At 44.8% G+C, this 17,489-nt stretch overlaps 1 protein-coding gene across 1 annotated transcript in view; it reads right to left on the bottom strand.

Annotated features, from left to right (window-relative positions):
• ABCC4 (ATP binding cassette subfamily C member 4 (PEL blood group)) overlaps nt 1-17,281 on the bottom strand; it is a 155,426-nt gene extending 138,145 nt beyond the window's left edge. The window contains exons 1-2 of the mRNA XM_031610616.2: nt 17,074-17,281; nt 37-147 (exon numbers count right to left, since the gene is read on the bottom strand). Of these exons, the coding sequence (XP_031466476.2) occupies nt 37-147; nt 17,074-17,147 (185 nt within the window). The 5' untranslated portion in view covers nt 17,148-17,281. The remainder of the gene's footprint in view (nt 1-36; nt 148-17,073) is intronic.
• Between the last annotated feature and the right edge of the window lie 208 nt (nt 17,282-17,489).

The following is a 17,489-nucleotide window of genomic DNA, read 5'->3' as shown; positions in this document are numbered from 1 at the left end:
AAAACAATGAAATAGAACAATGATTTTACTCCTTACCACTGTAAGTCCTCCCCAAGCTTCTTTGAGGAATCTTCTGGCAGTACTTTGTACATATCATCTTCTTCAAGTTTCCTTTTGTGGCCAATAATAAATAATGGATTCAGCCACCTATTTAAATACCAATGATTAGTAAACAGATCAGCAGACCAAAAGAGTAATTAATTTCCCTATCTGTTACTTCTTTCTTTTAGCCCTCCTCTTCTCAAGCATCACTCAACATCCACATATTTTATAGAATTTATCTTCACAAACCCTAAAGAAGTAAGTCATCTTCATTTTAGAACATCCTGAAGTTGTTTATGCCCCTCAGAACCTTAGCTCCAGGCATCCAAGATAGTCAACACAATTTTCAGACTCAAGGCAATTTTTTCAGTGTTTATTTATATTTATGGAAAATTAGCATTCCTTTAAATATTTATGGAAAAATAGAACTTAAACCAATTATAATATTGACAGAACTGTGCATAAAACTATACTATATATTAAAAAAAAAAACTTTTGTAATTTGCATGGGTGTTCATTTATATGGGAGAAAAAGTAAATGTTCGAATTCCACGTTTACAAATATTAAATGTCAGTAATTTATAGACAACCACACAAATGTAAAAATGGATAAATAATGTTTTATTACTAGGACACAGGTGGAAGTATAAACACAAAGCACAATCTCACATTAGAAAGAATACTAAGAAATTAGTAGACTCAAAAATAGGAAAACACTTCCTAACAGCTCAATTTCCTCAAGTACTCAGACTTTTAAAAGCTCAGTATTTTATGCAAGAGATTGTTACAGTGCTGCTGTCATTTTATAAGAAAAGGTAACTGATTCGTATGGGTCCGATACACTTAGAGATGGTCTCTCATTCTATTATTTTTTTTTTTCAAATAGTACTGTAGTAAGACTAGGTTTTATGCACACAGAAACTTCTTCAATCTTGAAAAACAGGTGAAGGAGACCTAAATAGTTTCAGCTGCATCTCGCAGAATAGGCAAAAGTACAAGAAAGCACAACAGCAACAATATCATTCATGAAGCAGAGTAAAAGAGAATGATACCTATGAAACACACAGGCATTAGAAGCAACAGAGAGCACATGAAAATGCATTTTGCCACTTCATATCTTTTAATCCCTAATATTTGGTTTTGTGGTGGAGTGTGAACTTAAGCTCTCATGCTTGTTCCCAAGAAGAATTTTCTAGGTTGGCCATCACGAACAGAACAAAGAGGTCAGAGATGGACCCATTTTGGAAAAACAATTTTGTTTTTTTTTTTTTTAACTCATAACAAGACTCTTTTGTGAATTGCCTGTTCAGTTTCTGCAGCCTAATTAATCCCTGACCTCAACACAGCTTTTACGAGAACTCCTGGTGCACTAGATGAAGAGTATTCTTTTCTTGAAGGCACGCACATGAGAATTGAAGACTGCAATGCTTTACAATGAGGATAGTTATTATTCACAACCACACAGTGGTTATGGATACTCATCAACGAGTTGCATTTCTTGCTCAGGCATGCTCCAGTTTAACTTTGTATACACTGGCATATGAGAAGTTCGCTGGTTAGTTTCAGAGAGGGTGGCAAGACAAGCTGAATGCTGGAAGAAGGGGCACATATTTTCTTCAAAGCAGAACTGTCCCAACAGCCTTTTCACAGGCTCCATTGTAGGACTGTAAGTGACAAATGGGATCAGTGTTTCTTTTTCACTACTTAGCATGTCAGTGCACAATATTTGCCCGACTCATTCAAAGATTAACTCTCTATCCTTAAAGCAGCATCTCTGATGCTCAACAGCCCGTTCTGAACTCTTGGAGGGAGCACTGAAGATCTGTATCGTATATGAGATGTTAAGTCCTCCATGTATGTTAAACATACAATTAGAAATTAAAAAAACACATCATCTGTTGCTTAGACTGTACAGCCAGTATCAGGACACAAATCACTGACACAGTTTCTCTGAAGGACCAAGATTCTCTGGACTGCAACAAAAGAAGCATGGTCATCAGGGTGATGGAGGTGATCCTGCCCATCTACTCTGCACTGGTGAGGCCTCACCTGAAGCTCTGCATCCAGATGTGGAGTCCTCAGTACAGGAGAGACATGGATCTGTGGGAGTGCATCCAGAGAAGGGCCATAAAAATGATCCAAGGGATGGAACATCACCCCTATGAGGACAGACTGAGAGGGCTGAGTTCGTTCAGCCTGGAGAATAGAAGGCTCCAGGGAGACCTGAGAGGGGCCTTTCAATATCTGAAGGGGGGGCTATAAGAAAGAAGGAGACAGACTCTTTAGCAGGTTCCTGGAGACATTCAAGGTTAGGCTGGATGAGGCTCTGAGCAACCTGATCTAGCTGTAGGTGTTTCTCTTCAATGCTGTCGGGTTGGACTAGTTAACCTTTAAAGGTCCTTTCCAACTTAAACAATTCTATAGTTCTCAAAGATCCTTTGCTCCTGCCATGAGAAGAGCTTCTGCATAGTTTGACACAAACAACTCCATCAAATCACATTGAATCTGGGGTTCGACACTGAGCTCTTGCTACTGACTACGGGTATAAAGCAAACATGGGGCAAATAATCTCAAGCTCCATCCACCAATTTCTGACTGCTGGATGGAAGAGGCTCTCTTGGCTCCAGCACAGCCATGGGAAGCATCTGCAGCCTTCAGTAGGCTCCTGTGGTCAGTATCAGGTGTTCCTCCTCTTGCAGCACAGTCTGCAGTGCACCCACAAACAGGCCAAAGGTCTCTTTTCTAACAGAGCAGGATAGACTACAAGTAATCTTCCCTACCTCCTTTACTGTGAGTATCATGGTCAGGTTGTGCTTTCAGGAAAATACAGAAAGATCAATCCTTCTCACAACAGTGGAATCAGTTAAGATATTCCACTAGCTACCCATGTCAAAGTGGTGAAAACAAAATTGCTCTAACACTTAAAAGTTAACAAGGAGCATAAAGAAGGTATTTAATGACATATAACAGAATGCACACCCGGAGCAGTGGGGAAATGCATTAAAAAATAAAGCAGTGCTCCAATTTTGCTGTACAGAACAACATTTCTATTATCATAGTTATACAAGCATGGTGAAAAAGTACGGCAAGGCCATGGAAGAACGATGCTTCTGTTGAGGATAACTGCTCTATCCTAATGCCAGTTTGACTCAGCACTGCAGCCAACAGTAGCAGAAAGTGTTGCCACCACTGAGGTGTATTCCACTGGAAAAGAGACTGGATGAACTGGATATCATTGCAGGTCTCAAGCCTATAGGAGAGCCAGAGGGCCACAGCTTCTCTCTCAGCCCTAAACTGTCAAAAAAAAACTTACTGATGATACCTCCACCTCCACTGAAGTCATATGGTTTGCAGCAAATCCCTTCTCACTGCCCACTCCGCATGGCCCACATTAATCAAGTACTGTAGGCAATATGAGATTTGATTTCCAAATTAAGTAGGAGGTGGAAATAACAGCAGAGGGTAAAAAAAATGCCAAAACAAAATGTCAGTTTTTTCAGACACTTAGTTCCATTCAGGAATACCACCAACTCATGGTTTCTTATATTTTTCCATTAGTTAAAACTGCAATCTTAAAAACAATCATATATTGCACTGAAACATCTACTTTAACATTAAAAAAAAAGCCTAGGAAAAGCGATTCAGAGTAGGCAGAAAAAGGTGGTAATTCATTTTGTAATTCATTATTATACTGGACAACCTGGCAGGGGTAAGGGTAGATTTAGACTAGATATTAGGAAGAAATGCTTTACTGTGAGGGTGGTGAGACACTGGAACAGGTTGCCCAGAGAGGTTGTGGATGCCCCCTCCTTGGAAGCATTCAGGGCCATGCTGGATGAACCTTTGAGCAACCCGGTCTAGAGGGAGGTGCCCCTGCCTACAGAAGGGGGGTTGGAATTAGATCTTAAAAGTCCCTTCCAACCCAAACCATTCTATGATGATGACGATGGCAAAGACTCAGAAATAGTTTACAAGCCTTTGTGATGTTAGGAAAAAAAACAAAACAAAAAAAGTACTAAAAGAGATTAATATAATCACATATTGTTGAGCTTTCCAGTGCCACGGTGATTTCCTTTATCTGCCTCTACAAGAGATTCTACCCACTGGGGCACTGAGCACACAGACAACATTTACGTAAGTTAAACACAACACTGGATCTTGGAAAGACATAGCAGGCTAAGTTATAGTTTTATGATTTTGCAGTCTTGCTTTGTTTCTTACATCAATCTCAGTTAAATGTCTCAAAAACATCATAATTTATAGAAAGATTATAATATTACTTTCATACAGATTGGAAAAAATGCTCAAAATCTTGCAGGAACCTAGACTAACCATTCCTCTTCATACAATCAAGTAAGGCATAGCTATGCATGCTGCCCTCTTTTAATATGCAAAAAAGTTATGTAGTGGAATATCTACCAAAATCATTTCTACATTGCTCATAAAACTATTAAAGTTACCTATACATTCACTATAAATACCTTAAACTTGATTACATCTGCTTACTCTCATGCAAAGTAATGAGCTACTACTACAGATGTCTCAACACTCTGAGAGCTTTTAATAATATGTTGTGTTATTTTAGACTATATTTCAAGAGTTAAACATTTTTCTTTTTCAAATTTCAAATATGTTCAGTCCTTGAAGAGCATTTAGCCCAAGACCCAGGTCTTCTATTTGTCCACCACAAACTGTCAGTACAGCAAGTTCAGTACAGGTTTCTCACTAACATGGCTTGAACTTCATCTTGGAAGGTCTACTTCCAGACTGAAGACTTAACAGATACTCATGTTCAGTCATTAAAGGAAAAATTTCCTTCAAGGTATCACATTTGTGAGAAGATTATACAATGTGGAATTCTCTCTACCAAGAGCAGAATTGAGACCATCCTGTTTCACACATCCAGTTATTCACATCACACATTCACAACAAGCAAATAACCCAGGCTCTTTCCTTGCCTGAAGGCTCAGTTACATTAAAGAATACTGTAAGAGAACTAATAAAGAAGGCACTGTTTTGTTCAAGCAGTATCAGCTAGCACTGATTTCTTCAAAGCCTGTGGAAAAGTAGAATCTATCATGGATACAGAAAGTGCACAGAGTGAATTATTCTTTGATAAAAAAAGCTATGAAATCTCACCACAAACACTAAGACAACTTAGAAAAATTAAGGGAATATACTGATAGTGGTATGTATTACTCCCTTCATCCTGAAGATGGACATAAAACTGCCTCATTGCTAATTTACTGTCAGAAGGAAGAAAGATGAGGCGTTGTGGGAAGGAAAAACTTGCACCTCAACTCTACATCACTGTATTTCGACTTATTCAACTTAAACAAAAATAGGTGTGCTCAGTCATCATCTCACTTTCCCCGGATACCTTCCCAAATATTTTGAATATATTTTTTATACATTACAACCTCCTTTTACCCACTCCTTCAAAATACAGTGTTCACAAGTTGCTTTTCAAAGAGCACTGTCCCATTTTTTTTGCTAGCACAAACTACACATAAACATGGGAATGTTTGGAAGAACCCCGAGTACCCTCTGTACTGCAGGGAATGCTTCTCCTCTATCAAGACAATCAGCTGATCAAAGACATCAGTCTGGAGAGAAGCCCAGAATTAGCCCTTGTTACTGACAGAATATTGATGTCACCAGGAACAAAGATTTAAAAAGAAAAATTAAAAAAATCACTTGTAAACCTGGTGCAATCCCAAGAGATATCCAACTGCAAAGCAGTAACTCATTGCTCTGAACCCAAAAAAAACACCCCTCTTCTACAGCAATACCTTGGGCACTGATAAAAATATAAAATGATTCATTTCTGAACTGACAAAGACTATAACACAAACACTCACTTCCTGCATTTTCCTACTCCTGGCCCTGACATTACACGCCCTGTAACATTACAACACAGCCAACTAGCCACAGTTTACTTGATCGTTCAGCAAAGTGCAATTTTTACTTGCTGTAATTAAAGTAATTACCTGGTATTTTGGAGAGATTCCACCAGGTCTGCAGAAAAAAAAATATTAAGAAAAGCAAGACTTCAAGGGAAGGTCTGAAGCTTCCTCATCAAAATAGCGTGTGAGAGAATCAGGGATTCCTATCCAACAGGCAAGGCTGTTATGTAACCAGAATAGTCATGCTACTCTGATACACCACGTAAAATTTCCTAAATGAGAAAGCTGTTAAATTAGGTTTGCTGGTGTCCCAAAAGATCTCCTCTTCAGTCAAGGAGGAAATACAGTATGTAGGCCTAGCTTATCCAGTTCATCAGCCCAGGAAGGGGACTTGCTGTATACTGGATCTGTACGGTGTCTTGCTTGCAAATGCCCTGGGGCTGGTCCACCCCCTCTCCTCACTGGGGCTGTCAGTGGGTAATGGGACTGACACCATGCTGGATATCACCAGCTGTACCCCGAAGGGTAAGGGCACTGCTGTCTGTCACCCTCAGCTTCTAGATCACTGAATCACAGAATGGACTGGGTAGAAAAGGACCACAATGATCATCTAGTTTCAACCCCCCTGCTATGTGCAGTGTTGCCAACCACCAGACCAGGCTGCCCAGGGCCACATCCAGCCTGGCCTTGAATGCCTCCAGGGATGGGGCATCCACAGCCTCCTTGGGCAACCTGTTCCAGTGCGTCACACCAGAAGCTACACAACTGTCTATCACTAAAATTTTAAGACACCTTCTGATGGACAAGTGTAAAGTTTGATTATCACCAGTTTCCCAAAAGATCTTACTTCATCACTAAGTCAAAAGACTAGACTAAATGGACTGCTTTTCTGATTAAACAATTCTGTCTAATTACAAATAAAAAAGGAAAACAAGAATAAGTTTAACTATGGTGCAATTTTACAGTGCCCAGTAAAAGCCACATCCTGTATGTTTTCATCAGCTAATACCTTAGGGAAGTGGTTTACAAGCTACATTTTCCCCATTCTTCCTAAGCCTACTTGTACATTACATTACAAGCATCACTGTTTATACTCAACATCCAGTTATTTTTCCAAAGTTGCACAGGAGAGTCTTTGTTTACTCGAATCCTTCCACAACACAAGGATCTAGGATTTCACCTCCTGAGCAGCTTGAAAGCACTACTCCAACCACTAAGCTGCAAAGGAACATGCATTTCTTGCTCTTTAGTCACCCACTTTGGAGCTGATTTTCCGTAAAACAAATTGGGTTTCCTCATGGGACCTTTTGATAGCAAATCCACAGTGCTTATCCTCCTTGGTTTACACCAGGTATCTATGTGCTCTTTTTCGTACTGTTCTTTAACCAACTTCACAGAATCACAGGATGGCTTAGGTTGGAAGGGACCTTCAAGATCATCCAGCCCAACCCCGTGGTTTCGGCAGGGCTGCCACCCACCAGCAGCTCAGGGCCTCATCCAACTTGGCCACGAGCACCCCCAGGGATGGGGCACCCACAGCTTCCCTGGGTAGCCTGTGCCAGTGCCTCACCACCCTCTGAATAAAGAATTTCATCCTAACATGCAATTTAAATCTCTCCTCTTTCAGTTTAAAGCCATTCCCTTTGTTCTATCACTATCAACCCATGTACAATATCAGTACTCCTTCTTAAGCCCCCTTCAAGTACTGGGAGGCTGCAATAAAGTCTCCCCGCAGCCTTCTCCAGGCTGAACAAGCACAGCTCCCTCAACCTTTCTTCATAAGAGAGGTGCTCCAGTCCTCTGATCATCTCCTTGGCCTTCCTCTGGATCCTCTCCAACAGCTCCTCATCATTCTTGTGCTGGGGGCCCCAGGCTGAGACATAGCACTCCAGGTGGAGCCTCACAAGGGCAGAGCAGAGGGGGACAATCACCTCCCTCTCCCTGCTGGCCACCCCTCTTTTGATGCAGTCCAAGATACCATTGGCCTTTCGGGCTGCAAGCACACACTGCTGGCTCGTGTCCAGCTTTTCACTTGCCAAGACCCCCAAGTTCTTCTTCACAGGGCTGTTCTCAAGGACTTCTTGTCCCAGTCTGCAGACATATCTGGGACTGCCCCAACATGGCTTCGCGACACAACTCTGAGCTCTACACCAGCAGTATATATCCAGCAGTGCTACATCCTGCTATTAGTCCAGAAGAGCACTGTTGGCATGGGATGTACAGACAAGGTATAAACACCACTTCAACTCACTGCCATCACCGTGTGATTTCTTTTCCTGAGCTATCACTATTTCACATGCTCATTCATTCCCCTCAGCCAGCTGCCCTCTCTCACTTCCCTTTACCAAGGCAGTCATCTACAATGATTAAACATATTAAGTCCTGGTATTTCTTTAGGTGCTTTTCAACCAATGTTTTCAACAGACTATTGTAATACACTTCCAAATATTTCAGATGGCAAGAAGCACAGACAGACAGAAGGAAGTGAAAAAAGGGGAAAAAAGCATACTGTCATGCTGCAGCAGAAATCTTTTGTAGAGCCAGAAACCAGGGAACGGGGGGTGGCACTACCTTTAACTATAGCATTCCAATGACTATTTTCTGACTGTTTTCCAAATCTGACATCCACATGCCATGAACAATTGTAATGCCAAAGATTTGATGCAAAGGTCTCAAGATTATGTCTTACAACAAGAAATTTTAGTACAAGCTATCTATTGAAGTAGGGCCTAAATAGTAAGTAGTTACATGGAGAGAAAGGAAGAGAGTTCTTCAATTGAGCAGTAAAGAACTGGTCATCAAAAGAAATTCCTAATCTCAGATGAGTTAACTGCTAAAACAGTTGGAGCAGGCCGTTTCTTCACTGTGGCAAAATGCATCTAAAAATTGTTATAGCTCGCCTATGTCTTTAATACAAAAAGGAAGCCATAAGCAACAACACAACAAAAAAACAAACAACAACAAAACACACCATGGATCAAATCCTGAAACCAAAGTTATTCAGAAGGTCTACAGCTGAGATTCATGGCGACTCACTTCAGTTTCCAAAGAAACCTTCTGTTATCAATTTCTTTATTAACTACTCTTTCCACACCCAATGGCAAGAGGAAGAACTAAATGACCTGTGAGCTCACACTGCTGTTACAGGTGGTTGGATAGGGATACAGGAAGAAAATAAACAGGTGATCACTCCTTCTGACTCTCCACTCCCAGAAATCATGTTTTATTATCTGTGTCCTCCACTCTTAAGACCTTTCTAGAACTACAGGAAAAAAATCCAAACCAACAACAAACAAAACCACTCAACAGTACAACATTTTTGCACGGATTACAGGATGGGCACTTCCTCTTAGAAATGACTGAGCATGGCTAGGACATTTCAAAGGCAAACAGCTTCAATGTTTTGTCAAGTGGTTCCTTTAATCGCATATCTAAACACAGATAGTTACTGTAGATAGCAAATGCCAACATTCCTATAGTATCTACGCCCTTATCATAGCTGACATGATTTATACATACGCTAAGATTTTCAAGCAGTATTTTCTTCCATATAGTATACCTATCTTGCAACAAAAGGAGCAAAACCGTAGTCAAGAGACTGATTCAGATGTGACTACAGAATACTTAACATCTCGCAAATGAACAAAGAAAGCATTTATTAGCTCTAGAAAGCTTCCTGGGCTTATTCGTCCATCTGACTACTACCCCTTATTGGTAGTTCAGGTTGGCAGTGATGATGCTGCCAAGAAAAGCCTGAGGGCTATCAAAAATGACTTCAAGGGTCTGGGGAGGGTACTAGATGGCACAGGTCTGCAGGTCTTCTCTTCTATCCCTTCAGTGGCGGGGAAGGACACTGAGAGGATCAAAAAAACCCTTCTCATAAATAAATGGCTTAGAGGTTGGTGCAGGCACAAGAATTTGGAGTTTTTTGACTATGGGGCAATTTACTCAGCTCCAGGCATGATGGCTGCAGATGGAGCTCACCTGTCTGCAACGGGTAAAAGGATCCTAGCCCAGGAGCTGGCGGGGCTCAATGAAAGGTCTTTAAACTAGGTAGGAAGGGGGAAGGGGACAAAATGAGGGCTGCTGAGGTTGTGCGGGTAGTTCGAGGTTCAAAAGATAACTTCATGGGTGATGAGGGTGGAGTTTGAAGGGATGGAGAGTGGCAGGGGAATGCTGCTTCCCTAAAGTGTCTGTACACTAATGCACGCAGTATGGGAAATAAACAGGAAGAGCTGGAGATCTGCGTGCGGTCGCATGGCTACGATCTCATTGCGATCACGGAGACCTGGTGGGACAGCTCGCACGACATGAATGTTGTCATGGAGGGCTATGTGCTTTTTAGGAAAGATTGGCCAGCGAGGCGGGGTGGTGGAGTTGCTCTTTATGTAAGAGAGAGGCTAGAAAGTATAGAACTCCACCTGGGGGAGAGTGGTGTAGCAGTGGAGAGCTTGTGGGTGAGAATCAAGGGGAGGGCTGGTATGGCTGACACTGTTGTAGGAGTGTACTACAGACCCTCTGAACAGGAGGAGGAGGTTGATGAGGCCTTCCATAAGCAACTGCAAGCAGCGTCACGATCCCAGGTGCTGGTGCTTATGGGGGACTTCAATTATCCAAATATTTGCTGGATAAGCAACGTGGCCAGGCACAAGTGGTCCAGACAGTTCCTGCAATGTGCTGAGGACAACTTTCTGATGCAGACGATGGAAGAACCAAAGAGGGGAGGGGTGTTGCTGGACCTTATTCTCACTAATAAGGAAGGGCTTGTCAAGGAAGTAAAGGTCAGGGGCAGCTTGGGTTGTAGCGACCACGAGATGGTGGAGTACAAGATCCTGAGTGGAAGAGGCAAAGTGAAAAGTAGGATTGCTACCCTGGACTTTAGGAGAGCCAACTTTGATCTCTTCTGGGACCTACTTGGAGCCATCCCGTGGGCTAGGGTGTTAGAAGGTAAGGAGGCCTGTGAGAGCTGGTCGGCACTTAAACAGCTCTTCCAAGCTCAGGATCGCTGCGTCCTGTGAGCAAGAAATCGGGAAAGGGTGGCAGGAGACCTGCGTGGATGAGCAAGGAGCTCGTGCGCAAACTCAAAGGAAAGAAGAAGGCCCATGAAATGTGGAAAAAGGGTCTGATCACTTGGGAAGAATATAGAAATGTTGTCAGGGCCTGCAGGGATGCGATGAGGAAGGCTAAAGCCCACCTGGAATTGAATCTAGCAAAGGTGATAAAGAATAATAAAAAAGGCTTTCTGAAGTATGTTAACAGTAAAAGGAAGACTAGGGAGAATGTGGCTCCCCTACTAAGTGAGGGGGGTGTTCTGGTAACAGGGAAGCTGAGAAGGCGGAAACACTGAATGTCTTCTTTGCTTCTGTCTTCAGTGAAAAAGCTCTCCCTCAGGAATCCGAGACCCTGGAAGTTAGTGAGAGGGTATGGGGAATGGAAGACTTCCCTTTAGTCAGAGAAGAGGTGGTCCAAGAGCGCCTGGTCAACACCAGTGTTCACAAATCCATGGGACCCAATGGGATGCATCCATGGGTGCTGAGGGAACTGGCAGAGGTGATTGCTGAACTGCTCTCTGTCATCTTTGAGAGGTCTTGGAGAAAGGGCAAGGTGCTTGAAGACTGGAGGATAGCCAGTGTCACTCCGGTCTTCAAAAAGGGCAAGAAGGAAGATCCAGGTAATTACAGGCCAGTCAGCCTCACCTCTGTCCCTGGAAAGGTGATGGAACAGATTGTGCTGGATGCCATCTCCAGACAACTGGAAGAAAAGGAGGGTATCAGGAGTAGTCAGCATGGGTTCACCATGGGGAGGTCATGCTTGACCACCCTGGTAGCCTTCTACGATGTTGGCACTGGCTGGGTGGATGGGGGGGAAGCAGTGGATGTAGTCTACCTTGATTTCAGCAAGGCATTTGATACTGTCTCCCACAACATCCTTATAACAAAGCTGAGGAAGTGCGGGATAAATGAGTGGACAGTGAGGTGGGTTGAGAACTGCCTGACTGGCAGAGCACAGAGGGTCATCTTTGGTGGTGCAGAGTCCGGTTGGAGGCCTGTAAGTAGTGGTGTTCCCCAGGGGTCGGTGCTGGGTCTGGTCTTGTTCAACATCTTCATCAATGACCTTGATGAGGGGATAGTGGCCACCCTCAGCAAGTTTGCTGATGATACGAAGTTGGGAGGATTGGCTGACACGCCCGAAGGCTGTGCTGCCATTCAGCGAGACCTGGACTCAGTAAAGACTGGTTCAGTGAACCAGTGGGGCTGGAGAGCTGGGCAGAAAGAAACCAGATGAGGTTTAACAAAAGCAAGTGTAGAGTCTTCATCTGGGGAGGAATAATCGCATGCACCGGTACAGGCTGGGGGATGACCTGCTGGAGAGGAGCTCTGCAGAGAGGGACCTCGGTGTCCTGGTGGACGACAGGTTGGCCATGAGCCAGCAGTGTGCCCTTGTGGCCAAGAGGGCCAACGGCATTCTGGGGTGAATTAAAAAGAGCGTGGCCAGCAGGTCGAGGGAGGTGATCCTCCCCCTCTACTCTGCCCTCGTAAGGCCTCATCTGGAGTACTGTGTCCAGTTCTGGGCTCCCTAGTACAAAAACACAGGGATCTCTTGGAAAGAGTCCAGTGGAGGGCCACAAAGATGGTGAAGGGCCTGGAGCATCTCCCCTATGAAGAAAGGCTGAGTGAGCTGGGTCTGTTTAGCCTTGAGAAGAGAAGACTGAGAGGAGACCTGATCCAGGTCTGTAAATATCTAAGGTGTGGGGGGCAAAGTGGCGAGGCCAGACTGTTTTCAGCAGTGTGTAGAGACAGGACAAGGGGAAATGGCCAGAAGCTGGAGCATAGGAAGTTCCGCACCAGTGTGCGCAAGAACTTCTTTACGGTGAGGTGACGGAGCACTGGAACAGGCTGCCCAGGGAGGTTGTGGAGTCTCCTTCTCTGGAGATATTCAAGACCCGCCTGGATGCCTACCTGTGCGACCTGGTGTAGGGAACCTGCTTTGGCAGGGGGGTTGGACTCAATGATCTCTTCCAACCCCTACAATTCTGTGATTCTGTGATTATTATAAAAAGATGTATGTACGGCTATGGTTACAAAAGATGTATGCTTATAAAATATATATGTATGGTTATATCTATAGTTAAATATTAGGAAGTTTTTCACTCAGTGGGCGGTGACGCACTGGAACAGGTTGTCCAAGGAGGCTGTGGATGCCCCATCCCTGTAGGAATTCAAGGCCAGGCTGGATGTGGCTCTGGGCAGCCTGGTCTGGTGGTTGGTGACCCTGCACATAGCAGGGGGGTTGAAACTAGATGATCTTTGTGGTCTTTTTCAACACAGGCCATTCATAGAATTACAGCCCTCAGTCTTCCTTCAACTAGGAGAAAAAAAGAGAAGCAAGCCTGATTTGGCTACTGAAAATGCATTTCCTGTTTATCTGTATTGAAAATGCTTATGTATTTGCTTCAAGTTTCCCCTAGTATCTAAACAGTCCTGCTAAAAAAGCCACGTTGTACCAACTAATCAATAAATGAACTAAAAATTAGCTATCTGAGATAGCTATATCAGATCCTTAGAAACTCAAAAATCTTAATTTGGGACATTCCGAGTGGGAATTCACCAAGTATTACACAAAGTATTACACATTATTTTCATTTGCTACCTGAAGTAAGCTTAAAAACCTCATGGCAAACCTCTTCATTGGCCACCATAAGGAACACGCATCAGTTGTAACGGTGGCATTGTTGGACCTTTCCAGAAAGGCAATAAATTCCTTGTCTGACTTCTTCCCATGCAAGGCAGGACGTGCCATGTCACAGGACCAAAGTGTAGTTGGCACCCAGGCTGACTCAAGGCCCAGCTGAAGCAGCTGGTGGCCCTTCTGACTCTAAGCTCTGGGGCACTGGAGGAAGAATTTAAGTGTGCTTTTTCACTGATACAAGAGAGTTTTATGGCATGACTGTATTTGGTCAGATGCAAACAGCTACACACTCTACAGCCTCCACCGAAATATCCGGTGCCCTCATGTCTGTGCTTACTGCATTCTGTTTGTGTTTAAATCCAAGGGCAAAGATGTTTTTTATCGTTCTCCCACTACACTCCATTCAGACCAGTCAAGAAGCCTCAGTCATTTTGTCATTTTCCCTAGAGCACACTCTTAGCAGCCAACAGCAACGCTGCAGACACCAAAACGTAATTACAAAAGCTATTCACTGCTTAGAATCCTAACTGCTTAGATATCTTGGAGCAAGTTTTCAGTTCTATCACCACGAGGCTGGGACAGAATTATTGTTATTAATATACTTTAATATTATTATTGAAAATAAATTATATATGTGTGATATTTATGATATTTAATAGCACCTTCTTTCACTTCTCTGAACAAAAACACTGGATTCCCTTTTCAGGGTGTTCTAGCTTGCTCTCTTTCTCATGTTCTTAACGGCTCAAAATTTATCCCATTGTAAAAATTTCGTCATGACATGTTTTATAACTTACCACAAGAGTGGAATCAGTGCCTGAGCCGAAGAGTGCTTAAAAATCCAAATGCCGTACAGTTAGAACATCTTTGATTATTCAAGAGAGCAAATGCTATATGTTAACAACAGCATACCAACTGCTACTTAATGAGTGTGCAATCTTCAAGACAGAACAACAGTTATAAATATCCTTACTGTACAGTTATTAATTTAATAGGACTGAACATCCCCAGCAGAAAAAAAAAAAAAAAAAAAAAGGATGTAAAATGCACCTTATTTCTCAACTTCAGTCTCAACTTCATAAAGCATGAAGTCTAAAGCATTTTAATCTCAAAACACTTTCTGGACAGAAGAGATGTTTGAACATCAAAAACACTGAATGAAACTGTCTTTCAGGTCCCTCCAACAAAAAAAGCAAATCCTCCTATCAATCCTTGAAAGCCCTCATTCCCACCAGCCAGCTGAGCCAGTAATAAAACAAATCTCACAAATGAAGTACATCAGAAACATATCTGAGCACTGCTAACTGTGTAACTATCAGACAGACAAGAAGTTTGGTAAGCATGGAAACTCACGACTCTGAAGGTCAGTAGATAAAGCAGTAACTGCAACATGCAAAACAACAATTTGGGCTTTGATAACTCTATAGTAACACAGATAATTCAGTGAGAGCTATGGAAAACAGAAGTATTTTGCAACTATTTTCATCTTCGTAATCTTGCCATAAATAGTTCATTCATATAACATCCAAGCTAGCATTACAGAAGGGATGCACTATAAAATAAAAACATTCACACACAATCTAGATGCTCCTCTTTCCCATGAACGTACTGCTGGAGAGTTTAATGTTCATCAAGCTCCTACTTGTCAAAGTCACAACCCCAAGAGCAAGAAGACAAGCTTTGAACAATGGGAGAAGAATGTCTTCAGCCTACACACTCATTACCCTAGTTTTATAATTCAGTGAAAACATGACTTCTTTTCTTTCCCTGTGAGTTTGATCTTGTTTCCGCAAGGCAGAATAATTTTAGCTTTTCTTCTGCACTACTGGCAACAAAAGAGGAGGGTGGTTTCTTGCAACGGCAAAATTGCATTTTAGGAGCAAAAAATACAGCGAAAAAAAAAAAAAAAAAAAGGAAAGGAAAAAAAAAAAAGACACAGCTACCTCCTGTGCCCTACCTTCTATCCTCACTAACAACACAGGGGACTTAGAGAGCAGAGCAGGAACACTCCTGCAACCACATGACAGCAGCTCCCAGGACTGCCTTCCTCCAGCACTACTTTTCCAGTTCTCCAGCAGGAAGCATCACAGAGCATCCTGCATGAAGCACCAGCAGTTAAAACGAAGCAGTGCCTCAGCAGTGCTCACACAGCAGGCTGGTAGATGCTGTACGCATCTGTAGGACAGAAGAATGTTTCTTAAAGTGACCCTTAATTTACAGCTAAAGGGTGTTTAAATACTTCTTGATTTTATGTAAAACCATACAAACTTGTAGGAAGTGGAACTCCGGGAGTTTTCTTTTCTTTTCTTTTTTTTTTTTTTTTTTTTTTTTATTATCACATGCAGCACATTGCAAGAGAAGAGGCTTTAAAAGGCTAAAGCCATTGCTGTGAAGTAGCCTGGAGGCCTGACAAGCAGCATATGGGCAATTTCTCCCATTTGTTCAGTTTTTTTCCCCAAACACCTTTGCATCCAGGCTTCCTAGCATTGCTGTGTCCAACACGGGCATTCCTGGTGTTAAGACCTTACACAAGTCTACCCCCATATTCTCACTAATTAGTCAGGACTTGTAAAATCCCTCTGCCTTCCAAAAGGGATTCCTGCACCTGCTCAGCATGGCTTTCAGGATCCCAGAGCACTACTTGTGTTGCAGAACTGAGTGCTATGCTCTCATCCTCCTCTCCTACACTGAGCTCTGGGCTCAGAAAGCTGCCTGTTCTCTTCCAAAGGGATCTGCCCTGACAGACGAGCTGGTGCTCTTCCATTTCACCTTCCGTGTCCTTTCCTAGCGCCTTTCAAAGCAATAAAACTGTCGGCAAGTAACTCCTCGCTGTTCTATTACACGTGCTATGCCGAGGTCCCCGTTAACACGAGCACCGCCTTTGCCGCAGGGGCCATTCGACCCCGACCAGTTCCTAGCGACCCGGCGGCACCCCAGCTTCGCTCCGCCACACCCGAGGCCTTCAGCCAGCGGCCCCCTTCAGCAGCGAACCCGGCACACCGCGCAGTTTCGGACACAGCCCGGTGGAAGGGCAGCCCCGCGCCATGAAAGAGAGCGGCGGGAGATGCCGGCCCGCGGCCCGTTACGCGACGGGCGCGGCGGCGCGGATCCGGGGGACGAGGAGCGGCCGGAGCGCGCTGCCCGCCGGCCCCGCGGCGCCCCACGTGCGGCAGCGGAGCCGTGGGGCCGCGCCCGCCGCGTGCGGGCGGCGGTGCTCGCGGGAGGCTCTGGGGCCGCGGCCGCCAGGCGGCTCCCCCCGGGCGGCACCACCGCCCGCCGCCGCTTTCACCTCGGATGACCTCGCTTCTCCTCGGCCGCTCCACGCCGGAGCCACCCGCGCGGGGTCTGTCCGAGCCTCGCGGCGGATCCATCCCTCCCCGCGCCGCGTGGCCGGGACTCAGCATCGCCGCGGGCCGGCCGCGTGCCTGCCGCTCACCAGAAGAAGAGCCGGGAGCAGAGGTTGGCATCCCGCAGCGGGTTGGGTTTCTCCTCGCGGGGTACCGCTTCCATACCGCCCGCCGCTCTGCGCCGCCCCACGCCCGCGCCGCTCCAGCCCGCCGGCGGCAGCGCACGACTCCAGGCGACTTCCCACCGCGGCAGCCGCCGCCGCTGTGCCGCCGGTCGGTGCTGTTTCCGGGACAGCCGGCACTCCCGCCCCGGCCCTCCTCCGGCCCGCCCCGCAGGACGCCTCCTGCCGGCCCGTCTCCCCGCGCGCAGGCCGCGGCCGGGAGCTACCGGCGGCAGCGAGGGGAGGAAGCGGGCTGAGAGGCACCGCCGTGCCCTGCCAGGCGGCTCTTGGTCCGCCGCGTGGGCCCGGCTCCGCTCCCTTCTGCCCGCCGTGGGAGCCCCCTG

Source organism: Phasianus colchicus, chromosome 1 (assembly GCF_987193195.1).
Source record: "Phasianus colchicus chromosome 1, bPhaCol1.hap1.1, whole genome shotgun sequence".
Classification (NCBI taxonomy): domain Eukaryota; kingdom Metazoa; phylum Chordata; class Aves; order Galliformes; family Phasianidae; genus Phasianus; species Phasianus colchicus.
This window is presented reverse-complemented; position numbering and strand designations above follow the sequence as displayed.